This window comes from Xiphophorus couchianus, chromosome 11, assembly GCF_001444195.1.
Source record: "Xiphophorus couchianus chromosome 11, X_couchianus-1.0, whole genome shotgun sequence".
Classification (NCBI taxonomy): Eukaryota; Metazoa; Chordata; class Actinopteri; order Cyprinodontiformes; family Poeciliidae; genus Xiphophorus; species Xiphophorus couchianus.
In genome coordinates this window covers 25,813,221-25,829,824 of record NC_040238.1, presented here as the reverse complement: position 1 = coordinate 25,829,824, position 16,604 = coordinate 25,813,221, and the positions used below count along the sequence as shown (strand labels likewise).

The 16,604-nt window shown below is 38.8% G+C and overlaps 1 protein-coding gene across 14 annotated transcripts in view; it reads right to left on the bottom strand.

The window, feature by feature from the left end:
* Positions 1-12,771, bottom strand: part of auts2a (activator of transcription and developmental regulator AUTS2 a) — a 343,424-nt gene extending 330,653 nt beyond the window's left edge. For 5 of the 14 annotated variants that reach the window (XM_028032091.1, XM_028032089.1, XM_028032097.1 and 2 more), the window contains exons 1-2: positions 12,535-12,771; positions 8,707-9,380 (exon numbers count right to left, since the gene is read on the bottom strand). In XM_028032091.1, the coding sequence (XP_027887892.1) occupies positions 8,707-8,994 (288 nt within the window). In that variant the 5' untranslated portion in view covers positions 8,995-9,380; positions 12,535-12,771. Of the gene's footprint in view, positions 1-8,706; positions 9,381-12,072; positions 12,457-12,534 lie in introns of those variants that run through there. The other 9 variants (XM_028032093.1, XM_028032103.1, XM_028032088.1 and 6 more) reach the window with 5 other exon arrangements.
* Between the last annotated feature and the right edge of the window lie 3,833 nt (positions 12,772-16,604).

The window sequence follows — 16,604 nt, the reverse complement described above, 5'->3', positions numbered from 1 at the left end:
TCGGACTGCAACTACATTCCTTCCAGCTGTAGGATTGCTCAGGGGAAGAGGTGCTGAGCAGGATTGGTGGATACTGACAAGCTCCAGCTGAAAGCCTCAGTGTCAGGAGGCTGATAGTTGTCTGTGGTTATGCTATATGGTGATCAGAAGCATACTCTTTTAATGCTTTACCGGCCCCAATCAGTGACTGGATGGTCGGAAGCTACAAGTCTGATACATTTCCGATCAGCAGCTGCACCGTGCATTAGAACTGCCAGGTTCTGCTGACAGCAACACTGTGTGAGTTACACAGTGTTGCTGTTTATCACCAATTCCTCTCCTTCTCCCTCGCACTATAACCCACACTGTGTGCAATGCTGCCTCTGGTACTGATATAAATTATTACCATAAAGTTAATGATCCATCACAGAAAGGTTCCTTATGGCTCCTGTATAGTTATAATAAATAGTTCAGCAGTCTCACACTTAGCGGCAAATTAAAGCTTTTTTCCTCCCAAATGTGTCCAATTTTGAAGCTGTTGACGGAAGTCAAGAGATATCATCATATGGCACAGATTTTGTTTTCAGATGTTTAAAAAAATATAGTAAACTGTAATGTGTCTTATAAAACAGAAAAAGGAGAAATATTTTACTTCTTGTCCGTTGGGTTTCATTTTTGGACCCCTCCGCCCAATGACCTGGAGAATTTTATTTCATATAATTTTTTCAGTTCTGTTGTCAGACAGCTCTGTACAGTAGGCAGCTTTTTTATTTAAGAAATCACTGTTGTAACATTTTATTGTTCAGACGGTTAAATATTAAATTTATTCAGACGGCAGCAAAGAAGAGTTCTGTTATTTGTAGTTCTTACAGAAAATCCATGTCTCCATTGTCTGTAACTGCAGTATCACAGGAGTGGGGAGTTTGTCCATTTCCAACGGTTATTTGATGAAAGGCAGTAAACTCCGTGCATAAAGACCCCAAACTGGGATTTGAACCCAGAACCTGAAATGTCTGATCAGTGCATCTCCATGAAGAACCACATGGAAAAAAGCAGCTTTACTTTCAATGTTCCTTAGGGATGTATATTCAAAGTGAAGTAGGTCTGCAAACCTATGCAACAGTGATTAATGTGCATCACCAACGTTGATTATATGACTAGAAGCGGATGGTGACTCAAAGTGTGATGTGTTGCCAGAAGTCTACGAGGATCATGGCGGAGAAACTGTATCATTACGAGATGTGCAGTTAAGCAATGAAGTAAAAAAAAAAAAAAAGAAGGAAAAATATTTCTCAAAATGTTTAACAATGGGAGAAATTAATCAAGAAAAATCTGAGTTCGACACCAGCCTTGGATCTACTTCAGATTCAGCCTCGACAAATATTCATATTCATCAAATATTTTGTGTACAAAAACCTGCCAAAAGAAACTCAGAGATTAAATATGAAATAAAATGCCCTGGACTCAATGACTGCTATTGGCATTCATACTAGAATAAATTTCTTAACAGAGGTTAAAATATCCAAATTTGCACAGAAGGGCTGTAAAGCACATGCATTTGTATTGAAAATGTCACTATGTATGGGTACCAATCGAAAACAATCCTGTGCAACATTTCTGTGCGGAACTGAAGTGCAGAACTATATTTTACACCACCAAAAACTTTAAAAGCAGCATCAAAATAAAGTAGAGAGGACTCCCCCTTTTCATTTTATTCTGTGTTTTTTAGAACATTACAGTTTTATTCTTCTACAGGGATGGAGAAAGAGATCTTGACCAAACCAGGTCTTTATGTCGGCAAATTTCAATAGCAATAAGGTACAGTACACTGTGGAGGTTAGGGTCTGCAGCCATCTTTGAATAGTGAACATCTGCAGATTCATAAGACTCCCTCTAAAAATGATTAAAACTGCCCATTTTGTTAGTTTACATAAGCCAAATATATTACAATATGCTGTAGTTCATGCTGTAAACCATTTTGATGCTAGTGCAGAAGTTAATATTTAGTCTTACTTTTACATTGTTAAACTTCTCACCACCTGTTTTGTGAGAAAGTTGGCCACCTATGAAAAAAAAAAAAAAAAAAAAAAAAAAGGAGTCTTGTGATTCAATAGAACATTTCGGCATTTGGATAAAGTGTTGTTTTTTTTAGCCATTCAAGATTTGTTTATTTTTGAAATGGAAACACAGCAATTGCAAAATTGTGTTTTGACAAACTTTCACGCACATTTGCAAAGGAAATGCAGCTCGTGACCACACCTAACCAGTAAATTCAATGTTCTGATTCCATTTCGTGATAAAAATATGGGAACTAGGATCTGGCATCCAGAACGTAATGAGTTTATTTTGTGCAACGCGTGAGTTAAGATCACATTTTAAAGAGAATCTGGATTTTTTTTTTCTAGCATCAGCTTTATTACCAAGTCTCTCACTTAAATGTAAAGACTAGGATACAAATTTTAACAAAGGGGAACATGTAGGGAAAGTTTTTTTTAGCTACTGTATATTAAAAACTACACAAGGTCACACAAAACGCCTGATGAGCAAGCAGTGCTGAGAAAAATGGGACAACATGTTCACTAATTACAAAACCAGACCATGCTAATTAGGCAACAAAGTGGCGCTTGAAATAATTTCCCCTTTTAAAACTTAGTGTTTGTTTCCGTCTGTTCTACTTAAAGTCAATTTATTTAAGCAGAGCCATAAAGCAACAGGACATTTCTTTGTCTTGTGTTTCATCTGCTTATATAGGACAAAGCTCCATCACATGGAATACATATATCCCCCGCATTTGAGTCAACAAAGTTCTCAATCAGACGAATAACACTGTGGTACACTATCAGCTAAAGAGATCCAATCCACAAACAGAATGCTGAATGTACAGAGTTTATAAAGAACCCCAGAGTCAGCTCATTTCCCAATAAAAGACATCCTGAGCCTGTTAAACTACTGCACACCGAGAGGGAACAGCACCAGAACAAGTCGATCTGCTTCATCAAGGAGTTATGACGTTTTTACGGCCAGGAAGAACAGCTATACGTTTGTTTCTTTGAGGTCATATAAAATTTATAGCAAACCCATTACTGGAATTAAAAAGGAACATGCACAAACAAATTATACGTCTTTTCTGAACACACAAATCTCTAGAAGATGGAAAAATAAAAAGGCTGAAAGAGTGGATCTATTAAGCGGACACAAATATCTGTGAAGGCAGCATGGTCCAACAGGAACTGTCCTATAAAACCAGCTCCATGAGCAAGTTCTTGCCCAACCTGCTTTATTTGTGAAACAAAGCTTAACAAAGTGTCTGTCTCTGAATTGTCCAGGGTTTTTTTCTATTCTGCCGATGCATTTGATTTACCATTAGCTTGTTTCTTGCTGTGCAATATTAATCGGTGTGTTTCTCACTACCTGTCTTTAGAACCTCCACCCAGCAGACTTCTGGGGCTGTGCCAGACATATCAATTGTTTCGAAAAAGCTGGCATGCTGACAGAATCATCCCCTGAACAGCACAGAGCAGAAAATGCCACATTATTAAATGGAAACCAATCGTCCGTATAGAGCTGTGTGAGAGCAACGCTCTTTATTACTCGATAGTGATTTCCGGTCTACTTTCAGGTCTGACATGGGGATTCTGACTTCGATTGATTCCATTTTTTTTCTTTTAGGAATGCAGACAAATGAATTTGCTATCTTCTTTAGTCAAGGTCTTAGTTTATAATCTAACAGAAAATCGAGGGATAACAGATTTATCTCTATCAATCCATCAAAGCAGTTGTCACTGACCTTTATGTTTTTGCTAAACTCAAAAATGCGTCATAGTACATCCACAATGTTAGGACTTCTTCGTTTTGATGCATTTAATGAAAAGCAGAAAAACAATATCAAATTTTTCAACATTTGAAGTACAGATCATGCGGATTGTAGCAAGAGCTTGTCGTACAAGAGACAACGCGATATTTCTCATGGAGGCGACCGCTATCTCGCGAATATTAGTTTGCGAGAAAGCACGAGGTTACAATTTTCCTGGTGAAGTTGTAAAAAAGCTACCCCAACTACTCTTAAATTATTTGTTGTTCAGACAATAATGGAAGTTGATAGCATCACTATAACTACGTACATTGAACAGGGTACGTTCAACTACATCACAATCACAGCGTTCGCTTTCAGTTTCAACTGGGGAATGTTGTACGAACTGTCCTATGGCCTGAAGAATATCAAGAAATCAGAAATACAAAGACATCAGGTTGTTGAGCTTGTGGCAAAACCTATAAAAACGCAAAGACATTTTTAGCAACATAAATTTTATCTTTTAATTTTTCTCTACAAGAATTATTACAATCTTGTCCCGTCTTGTTTTCGTGAACTCCATATGACTTTTCGTCTCGTCTTGAAAGTTTTATGTATCATTACACCCCTAATGATCCCGAGTCACAGGAAATCAATGAAAAATTGATCGCTTGGTCTCTCCATAGTTGATTGGTGGATCTCTAACTGGTGTCTTGTCCCTTTTAAGTCTCAGTGTGAAGAGCCAATCCGGTATAGCAAGTTATCAATTAATTTCACATTTTGAGTCATCAAAATCCTCCCCACGCACACACACTCAACATAACCCCAGTAATCTCCACCTTATTTCAGGTGGAATCCCTCATAATTCCGCCGTCTGTGTGCGTCCGTGAGACAGATTGGTGTGAAACTGGATTTCAGAGCTAATAATTGTTTGGGGCAGCAGACATTAAATCGAAGCTGGAAGGTAAATAGAATACACCAAATCCTGGCTGTGTGTCAGAGGAAGGAAAACAAAAATGTCATGAACAGAAAAATACAAGTGGAGGATTTTCACAGCCTTATAAAAGAAAACATTTCTCTTCCTTCAGACACAATTTTTAATGATCCATTTCATTGATATTTTGTCATAGTATCCAGTATTCAGATATGAAATCTTTTTTTCCCCAAATTTCTCTTTTCTTTTGCTTCAAATTCAATCAGTATTATGTGTTTTACAAAGTAAATGTGATTCAAACAGTTTAGAGTAGATAGCTAAAATGCAGATATTTGAGCCCGTCTCTAAAAACACTTATAACTGACAAATTTTAATAGGCAAATGTACCTCAAAATGCATTAATACAGAGGAGTGGAAATCTCTCTCAGCTGAACACACACACACACACCAGGGAGCTACAAATGCTCAAATAAGCTGCAGCTAAGGTGTTTTCTTGATGAAAATGTTTCTGCAAAAGAATTACAAAAAGACACCCGTCACTGTGCCCTGTTTTTGATCTGAGTTGAAAGATTAAATTGTCCATTAACCCATAGTCCACATTTTTCTGTAATCCATTTCTTTATTTTGTGTATGAAAACTCGATTCTGACTTTTCTTTAATATTTTAGTTACTTCTACAAAGGATTTATTTAAGTGGCCTTGATCATTACTTTATGTTGAGCTAAAATAATCTGTTTCCACAAATGATATTCTTGTGATCTTCAAAAATGCAGTGTTTCACTGATCCTTTAGAGTCATGATCAAAAAGCAGGTTGTTTAGATGGTTGTGAATACATTGTAGAGCATTTCTGAGGGAAAGATTGTTTTTCCCTAGTGTAGGGCTTTTCAAATAATCCATAGTTCATTTATTATTACTCATCTTTAAGGGATGAATGTGGGATGAAGTGATAAACTCAGAATAAATGAGCACAGTGGGAATTAGAAGAGGCTGATTCCAGCTGAAGACATTATCCACAAGAAGTTTTGTTTTCTACTCTCTATAGTGGGTGGATGACATGAACGTAAAGTTTTATCCTGATACTTTGTGGTACTATGGAGATAACGATAAAAGTGATCATTAAAAACCATTAGTTATTTTCACATAAATAAGTGTGATTTGTATCACTAAATTGCTCACAGTAACTGCATATAATCATATTATGGAATTTATTGTGACAACAATAAATCAAAATTCTTGTCATGATAAGAAATTTATCATGATAAATTTCATCATGATACTCTATTAAAATTTAAGCAATCTCAAATTGGGGGGGGGGGTTTGTGGGAGGAATTTATTTTTTTCTCATTTGCAGTCTAATGAGACATTGGACCAGTCAAATCATCTGATGTGATATTGGTCCAGGATGTGAGCTTCTTTTTTCAGAAGCTGCCAACTCCTAGCAGACCTCTCTAAAGCCCATTCTCAACAATTGTGGCTTTAACCAGTTCTTCCTCAGTCACTCCTGGCCAGATCCATCTCTATTTTGCAGATGCACACTTGAACATCACTCCACTCAATTACACCACAGAGCACTAATTTTACACTTCATATTAGAAACTTTTGTTTTAACCTTAACTTGGTTAAATATGTTTTTAAAGTCTCTTTCCCGGTTTATTATGGACCTCTGAGCCGGGTTACGATGACACCATTGCTGTTCCTCTCTGCTCCATTTTCTGCAGCAGAGAGAGATTCAAGCTGAAGCAGGTGGTGAGTATGACAATAACAGACAACCAGGGTGACTACCTCATATTGTAGTCACAAGTGCTTATGGTCTGTCTGCTTATGTAACACAAGCAACAAAAGCTATATAGTCCCTGTGCTATGAATGAATAAAAAAAATCTGAGGCATAATCATAATATACTACTTAGAATGGTGAAACCATAAAAAACTCAGACAGTATCTATAAATAGACTAAAGAAACCTTTTCAACTGAAGAACAAATCAGTAGACGGGGTACGACCACCTGCTGCCCCTTCAAGCATAAGATTAGGGCAAGATGTCAAGGTTTCTGGGACAACATCCAGTTACACATTATGTTACTCTGAATTTAACACAACCTAATGAGAGCTCTCAGCCTTCAACACATAATCACAGACACACACCGGTGCAGTTCAACTGGCTTCTTTTTGCAACCAAATTTCCCTTTAACAAAATATGGAACATAACTACAGACATGAACAAGTTCACCAACCATCTCCCCTTTATGTCTGCTTAGTTTCAGCATCACTGAACATGTTACCAAGTAACCATTGGTTTTGTCTTTTTGTTTCTTTAACAAGTCACTTGCTAAACTAAGACCGTACTTCACAAACTCATGTAGCTCATGCTAGTCTGACCTGCAGACTGAAGATGTCTGGTTCAACGTCTGTTCATCTAAATTTTGAAAGAAGTAATTAGGTTCTAACACTACTGGGACAGAAAGAAATCACTTATTGTACACAACTTAAAGGCTTCCCAGCTTATTTGCTTTCATTTTGTGCTTACTTTAGTAAAAGAACCAAACCCCTTGAGCAACCTGTCTAGCATCTCGCCTCTGGTGGCGCTGCACCAAGAACCACTGAAGAAAATGATAATAAAACCTCTCAAGAAACTAAGAGCAACTTCCTTCTTCATAAAACATAAACAAAAATGAAGTGCAGTCAGATTTTAGCAGTTGTAGGATTGCTCTTTGCCGTTAGCAAATGAGCCAAGCAAACACTCTTCAATGCTCAGCTGAATATGAGCGGAGGACAAGCACTAGCCCAAGAGATGCGCATTTGTTTTAGTTGTAGGTACCCAGAATGCCCTGTGCTATGGTCCACTTCCTGCTTTTGAAGTGATCTCCGATCCTTTTAGTATTGACATATGCATTCAAACCGCACCAGAGTTCACATCAACCGAGTCAAGGCCTAAAGTTTGCAGGCAGACCTGAGATAATTCTTTTGGTCTACATCAGAATTTGATTACACATTCACACCTCCACAAACAAACCAGACTTTCTAGTCAAACAAACTAGAGTATGATTAAAGCGGACTAAACAGGGCTGGTGTGAATGCACCCCAAGTGTCTTCTAGTAAATATGTCCCCATAAAAATCAGCATAATTAATCTAGAAATAGCTAAATAGCTAAATTTGGATAATCTTTGATTCTTTTTTAATCAAAAAAATCAGAATCAGTCATAATTTTCAAAAACATTGTATCGTCCAAGAAAAGTCTTATTGGTACTATCACAGCAAAAACTGACACACATAGAGGGCTAAAAATACTAGTCCTCCTCTACAGTCCCCAGATATAATTTACCTGTGCAGTGAGCAGATTAACCAATCTGACATGCAGTATAAGATGGCATCATAGTTTATCACCAAAACAACCGATATATTTGAAAATAGCTTGTACAATTTTCAGATTCCACACCCAAAGAAATACTCGAGATGCTCTAGTGGCTTTTGGAGTCCCAGTGTCTTAATAAAACATTGCTCCCTTGGCCATCACATATTTATAATAGAAAAATGTAACAGTTGTGCTTTACAAGTCATAATTCAGACCTCTGGAACACAGCCTTGGCTGCGTTTGGATATCGAGGAAAATGGATAGCCAGCATACAATAAATCACTCCCTCTCAGAATAAATTGTCGTAGTGTGGATCAAATTGCTTTTTCTCTTCGAAGTGCACAAAGACTCACTGCTGCCATAGCTGCACAGCTCCTTATCAGCTGGAGAAGTTGTGAAAGCATACCCAGAGCAGTACATTCAGCAACAATAGCAGCCCTTTTTTGTGACACAGATAGTAATCTCTGGCTACAGCAGTGCATTTAAAGCAACATCTGCTCAACACCAGCTCACAGAGCAGCCAAATATGCAGAGAGAAGCCAACACACTGGGACTTCCAAGTACACAGGCAAACCTTATCTTGAAAATTAAAGGGTCCTAGGTTCAATTTAAAGGCAAAGATAAAAACAAATTTTAAAAAGTCAGTGACTCACCTCTAGAGCCTCCAGGGTGACGAAGCCTGTGATGGAGAAGCCATCAATGATGTCCTCCTCAGCCGAAGTAGACTCCTTTCGCTTCCTCCGCGGAGGTCGAGGCCGGGATGAGGAAGGCTCCCGTTCCGCCTCCCGCTCGGAGTCGGAGGAGAGGCGAAACACCGAGCCTTTGACGTGGTTGCTCCTTATCCCGTTCGATCTCCTCTCCCGATCCCTCTCTGACCTTGACTTCCTCTTTTTCTGCTGGTTGCTAGATCGAGGTCCGTCCACGTCTTTCATGGCGAACATCCAAGTAAAAACCCACCGCCCTAGAAAGACTCAAACCCTTGAGTGAAAAGCCTCTGGAGGTGAACTTCCACAATATCCCAGAAGGTGTTGTCAGTCGGTTAGATCCAATGCAAATGGGTAATATCCAAGAGATAAAGACTTTTAGAGGAAATTCCAAACTGCATTAAGTCACTCAATCAAGCTGGGTTCCACTTGAAGATTCCCAAAGGCAGTCCATCAAATCCATCATGCCATCACCAAGCTCCCAATTCCATCAAAGGAGGGCCTCTTCAAGTTAAAGCAAATGTCTGTTCAGTGAACGTATCCCTCCAGAGTAAGGTGAACAGGTGCTGCCACATTTTCCTTCCCCGACTGACATCTCTGGCCTAGGGACGGCAACCACACACCTGCAAAAATCAAGACAGAAAAAGTGAGAGAGAGAGCATGCATTTGCACATGTTCACTCTGCAAAGGTCAACAATTATTGTTGTAGAGGATGCTGCATGCTACTGTGCACAACGCAGTATGAATGTTTTATGAGGACAGCTAGAATCACATCTGGTGAGTAAACTCTGGGTTCTTACACAACCGGGTCTTTGAGCTTGGAACAGAGATTGTAACTGTCCGCAACCTTTACCAAACTGGATGCTAAATTGTTGCCTCATTCACAGAACACTCCGCTTATCTACACACAAAGATGAGATGGAAGCTGCCTCTGGTCATTCATAAATCACTAATCAGCCCATCGATATCCTGCACACACACACACAAGCTTTCAAAGACCAAGCCGGCAGAACAAAAGGAAGCGTGGAGCGTTACTCGGTAGAGTCAGGAGAGTAGCTGTATGGCAGTCAGAAGGTTGGGGGTTTGGTTCTAGCGTTCCGCACCACATGTACATGTTTTCTTGAAAGGCATGACATTTAAAGGCAACAATTCGGTGTATGAAGGTTTGAAAGATTGGCTTGGTGGATGAGTGTCATAGAACATAAGTGTATTGTGAGGTCAGTAGGACTAGAAAGATGCTACATGAGTTTGGCTCTTTTTTCCTGTAGTGGTACTCATAAAATGTGTAAGACATCTCCAAATATGCATTTTAAAAACAGGAATAAATATGGTAATTGTGTGTGAATATCTTCTAGCATTTACCTGTCAAAACAGACATGTATTAGTGAGTTTCTAGAACTTTTAGTTTCTGTTTGGGATTTACTTTTAAGATTAACTGAATCGAATGAGCTAGCAAAGTTGGATCTTACTTGAAGTCTTAGATGCGCAGCAGCCACAGGTTGACTTTAACCCACCAATGCCTTTTATCTTTTCAAAAGAAGACACTAATACTACATCTAGGCTCTAAGCATTTTGTGAAAGAGGTTTGTATTTCTGATGAGGAACATTGTTGAAAACAAAAAAGATTTAGATGCTCCTCTACAGGTGTGAAATGCTATGGAGGAGCATTAGTGATTAGTGATCTTTAGGAAGACTAATGGCTTCAAAACTGCTAAAAATATAACTATGATTAAAAACCTTTTTAATTAAACCCTAAATAAAGCATTATGTGACTGTGAACTCTCTCCTGCTCTGTGGACCACACAAAAACCGAGCACTGCTCCCTCCCCAACCTGTTGCTGCTCATTGCTGGTGAGATGGCCACACGTTTGGTGGCCGAAAGATTAATTTCGTTCTGGAAGATGTGAAAAAATTAACAAGCAGCACCAGTCACTCTAAGTAAAATAAAGCTGCTAAAATTGCTATTGGAAAGCTGCAAGCCGCATGTCTGTTAAGAAGCCTGACTGCAGACTCACTATCTGATGGGCCAGGTTGATCAATTAACCAACATAGCATACTATAAAAGTATACTAAATTAGATGCAGAACTAGAATTTAACGTTAAATTTTGTGCCTAATTCATTATTTGGATCAGTGTTCTGCATCGTGCCATGAAGGCTTTGAAACTTCCAAAGAAATTTCTAAAAATAAGAATTTTAGTATCAAATGTAAACCTCAAAAATGTAAGTTCCTCAGCAATAAATTAGCCCAAATTTTCTTAATTTTAGGTGATCCGCGAACAGATCAGATGATACTTGCATGAGAAACCAATAATATCCACCGATCTCATCTACTTGTGAAACAATAGTCACCCCACTGTTGCAAAATGAGCAATTTAGCGATTTTTCAGACAGGAAAATCGATACGAGAATCGGAATCGGCCAGTCAGGTATTTTTAAAGATTGGTGATCTGTGCACCTCCACCCCAAACATTAACTTATCAGCAGTTTGAAATCACATTTGTATTGGTGTTGACCAAAAACCATAACAAAATATAGAAAGCACACACCGAATGAACACTTTTGCTATATTTCTGTCATCTAGCAATGAAAAAAAAACTAACAGAAAGGAAATCCAGACAAATGCAATGACTCTTTAGTGATGTCATTCTGCATTGAACCACACCACTCACCAGCGCATACCTCCACTGTCTGACACTGAAGGCATTTGGATGCTTTATAAGATTACTCTGAAACATTCAACAGCTTGCAGGCCTATTTTGCATCCATCTCAAGAATTTAGCCAAGAGGGTAGTAACAAATCCCCATAAAATCACTCTGACATTGTCCTATAACAAACCACCAGCTACTTAACACATCCAAAAATAACAATTTTGACCCATTACATCACTCAGACATAAAGGAGCATAAGAAAACTTAACCCACAAACTTAGAGCTTTTTCTGAAGAGTCCCTCAAAGCAATAGGTTGGAACAAAGAGGAGACACGTCTTTCTGCATCATCAGACAAACCAGAACTGATTTGTCTCAGTCAACCATCATTCCCAACTTTACATGACAGCCAGTGTGTCCAAGGAGACAATGCAATGGAGCTCATCTGGAATTCTGCAGCACATGCACACACACTCTGCTACACCCTCCAAAGTGGAAAATGTTCAGTTTTAACATTAAAGAAAAACAAAAATCCAAAACAAAGGCACATCCACTAAGCCACCATGCAAGCATTTATAGATGTAGGGATCATTTCAGGACACAGTCCATGCAGTTATGCCAATCTGAAGGGGAAAAAACAACATTAAAAACATTAAAGTAAAAACACCTTTACTGTAAAGTCACCGTTTGCTTTTTGTCGTCTTCTTTTTTTTAAAAAAAACTATGCATTTAACCCTGAAGCCTCGTGCCGATACTCATCTGGTGACACGCGCACACTGCACACACAACTCCCATGCTATTGCTTATTTGAAACAAACTGTCTTCCAGCACTCTCCCTGGCTTTTCCTCCTCAGTGGAGACTCTTTGCCTCGTCTTCGCTCACAGTCCCATTTTGTCCGCCTGTGCTGTCAGTACAGATCTCTGGCTCTGGAACACAGTCCAGCCCACAGCGGCGGCAGCAGCAGCGGACTGGCACTGCCTCCTGCTCCGGCTTGCGCTCCCCCTCTCTCTCTCTCCAAGCCTCATTTTCCACTATAAGAACCCACAACAAAAGCAAGCCTCTTTTTTTTTTTTTTTTTTTTTCTTTAAGAGCTCCAAGACACGTCATGCAAAACCAAGAAATGCAAACCCTTGCGAGTGACGAAGGGACCGTCCGGACAAGTTGAAGGCCTCTTGGTCAGAAGAGGAGGGGGGGGGGAAATAGATAACGCACAAGAAGGTCTGGAGCTGGCGAAATAAATCCCCGCAAAGGAAAACCAGAGGGCACCTCCTCCTCCTCCTCTCCCCAGATCCGAGCTTCAGGATCCCGGAGAAGGGAGACCGGGGCGCAGTGATACTGGCGATGCCGCAGTGCCGCTTTACAGGCTGAGCGCTTCCTCCTCGGCGCAAATAGTGCTGCCTCTGGACACACGTCGGGTCATTATTTAGAAGAGAACGCCGACAACACCGTGTACCTGGCGGCACAGTCAGAGTTTCTAATGAGATGTAGTAGACAGAAGGCTGTGTAGCGTCGGAGAAATGTGTATTTGCTATCTGTATCTGTCAAAAATTAAAAATAGGTAGAAGTTATTGTGAATAAAACAATAAAGGTTTGTAGTAATGTGTATGAAAATAATTTATTTTGCTATAATAGAATGGTACCATTTCTTTTACAATTACTTTGTGAACTTCTCGTTCACTTTTTAAGTGATGTGCATTTAGCCTTTTATGTATGTATATACGTTTTATTTTTTTATCAAAACAACAGAATGAGAGAAAAAATCTGTGCAATACGAGTAGATCATCCTACATAATGAACATCTGTCCTGTTCATAATATCACTGTGGTATTGAGAAATTCATGATGTTGCACAGATGCACCAATCAACTGGTGAGAAACCAGAATCAACCTATTTTCCAGTGATGAGTAATGACTAATGATCATCTGGTTAAATCAAAAAACAAAAATCTTAAATTTCCCCCCCTATTTATTAAAGCTGGTAGAACAACGAACTATATACACATCAAATAACAGGCTCTATATAGGTTTGGTTTAATGGAAAGCTTAGCCATGGGATTCATATTTTTCCTGCAAATATGTAACTTCAAAATATTAAAGCTCTTTAGTCTCCAAAAATCCAAAAATAATACAACTCATCTGATGTCAATCTGTGAATTTTATTTAATTTACAGTGGTTGGAAAGTATGCATTCAATACAAAAATAATCTTTGGGTTTTCCAAAATTTGGGGCTTTGGGATACCGCCCCTGTAAGCTTTTTATAAAGTCTGACCCAGCCAATAAGTGTCAAAAGACTGCAAAAAGCAGAAGGTTAAGCTGTTTCAAATGCAGAACAACCAGATTCCACAACACCTTCGTCTCTCAAACCATAAGTGTCATGGTGTGTTGTTTTAAAGTGGACCCAGGTGCAGAAAGGCAGCTAGTAGATAAAGGATGTTTATTAAAAATTGTGAACAACAACAAAAACTTGCAAAGATCACAGGGAACACACGGAGCCAGAGCAAAATAAAAACAATAATCCAGGAGGAAAAAGCCAGCAGGGACCACAACGAAACAAACAGGAAAAATAGCAGAGTATACTGGGAGGAACTGAGAATGAGTTGTATGTACAGTACAGACCAAACGTTTGGACCCACCTTTTAATTCAATGAGTTTCCTTTATTTTCATGACTATTGACATTGTAGATTCACACTGAAGGCATCAAAACTATGAATAACACATGTGGAAATATGCACTAAACAAAAAAGTGTAAAACAACTGAAAATACCCCTTATATTCTAGTTTCTTCAAAGTAGCAAGCTTTTGCTGTGATTACTGCTTTGCACACACTCTGCATTTTCTTGATGAGCTTCAAGAGGTCGTCACCTGAAATGGTTTTCACTTCATAGGTGTGCCCTGTCAGGTTAATAAGTGAAATTTCTTGCCTTATAAATAGTCATGAAAATAAAGAAAACCCATTGAATTAGAAGGTGTGTCCAAACTTTTGGTCTGTACAGTACACTTGGGAAGTTGGTAACTGAACAAGGAGCAGTTGGCTGATTAGAAATGAGTTGCAGGTGTGAGGGGAGGGAGAAAAAGAGAAAAAGGACTAGGGAGTCCTCCACACCTGGAGAGTACACAAGAAAATAAATCTAACACTTAAGAATAACTAGACCTAAGAAACATGATTAAACTAGAGTAACAAAGAATAACAAGACACAAGAAATAAACATAAACTAGAATCACAAAGGACTGAGCTAATAAAGTAAAACAAAAACAAGTCTGATCTAATAAAAAAAGAGACTAAAGAACACATAAGCAAACCTCAAAACAACTCAGGACCCTAACAATAAGACATCCCATAAAGATTTTTATTGTACAAATGTATATTTAGACTTTTTGTTATTGTTTATTTATTATTAACATTGGACCCCTGCAATGGAATGTTGCTCAATATATACATTTTAAAGATACATTCGAACAACAATAAAGTCTCTCCATGTCTATGTCTATGTAATAGTTCTCTGACCTGTAGTAGACAAATGCTGTCAGTGTGCAGAAAAATGAAGAAGTCCTCGGAGTTGCTGAAAATTAGCAGGCTGGTTCGATGAACGCCGTCTCTCATAGCTGACTAAAACCACCTGAGTAAGCAAACAGGCACCTTACAGGAGTTAGAGTTGAAGATGATGTCATGCACCTGCTTCAACAAACCCTCTATCATCTGGACAAAGCAGGCAGCACTGTAGGGAATATGTTTTTTTTTTTTAAATTTATTTCTCCAGTGCATTTAACACAATTCAACCTGATTTGCTTTGTCAGGAACTCCGGAATACACAGAAGGAGACCTCGACAATCGCCTGGATCAATCACTACCAAACAGAACAAATAGTTTGGAGTGTGAAGAGTCACGTGTCTAACAAGGGAGTGTACTCTCCCCATTTCTTTTTGACTCTAAACACATCACACTTCCAGCGCAAAACAATGTGGAAACAATCATATCTTGAATGTGAATGAGACAACTGATGCTATTATGGATCATAGGAGAAGCAGGAATATGTCAAAGAATGTTTTCATCCTGACAGAAGAAGTGGAGGCAAGGGGGGAGAATCAATACCTTGGTGCCGCCTGCACAACAGACCAGACTGGAGATGAAACAGCTAAATTGACGGGACAGAGCTGCCATTTTTTTCTGTCTCACCTACTTGTGGCAGTGTAGGCCTTTTAGCATTTTCAGAAATGTGTTACAGACTTTTTTCCAGTAGAATGCTTCAAAACTGAAAGTTCTCGCAATTTCTTAAACTCTAGAAATAACATAGAGATTTCTTGTAACTCAGTCCAGTTCCCTATTTCAACCTATCTCTTGCCCAGTTTCTCTCCTTTGTGCATTCTAGTCCTTAAAAGAAAACCAGAATCTGTCAAAACTGGAATCGGCACACCGGATTTGAAATTGGCAATATATGCTTGGAATAGGCTGATGGATGCATCTTTCTGACATAGCCAACATATGGCTGGGGAATTTCTCTGTAGGATTAATACTGCAGTCGAGTTGTCAGCTCCCGATTTGTGCGATGAAAGCACCCCTAAGCTTCTTGCTGCAGGGACACCTGGGGCCAGCTAACTTCATCACCTCATGTAACAAACGCCGACTGAAGTCTGATCTCAGGGAAATGCGGCAGTAAATAATGTATCACAATAAGCACCAAATACTTTCAGAGTCTCCTTTCAACATTTAAAGGAAGCATTTACCCTAGGGATGGTTTTCTCTGTTGTATTGTAGTGGGCTGACTGGGAATATTTAAGCGATAGGTAATACAGTTGTTGGAAAGTGAAGGGTCTGAGTTGTGTTGTATTGATGTTGCAGTTGATGTTGTATTGATGTTGCCCTTGAGAGAATGAGAGAGACAAACATGATTATGTAAGAGAGCGGTTATTTAAAATCCATAAAATGCATCGTTTGCACGGAACAAATCCATATTCCCACTTTACCCTGGTTTCTTTAAATAGATTACTTTGCTTATGTTCTTTTTTTCAGTATCAATTATAAGCAGTAACGGCTTACTTAATATTATGCCAAATGTGCTAAATGTTTTTTTTTTCTATACTTGATCTATAAAGAAATAAAATAAAACTCAGAGTTAATCAGGTTTTGGACTGTGACAGAATATCCCTGGTATCTCTTTTCTTTGTAATATTTTAATACCTTTATTTATACAACAACCTT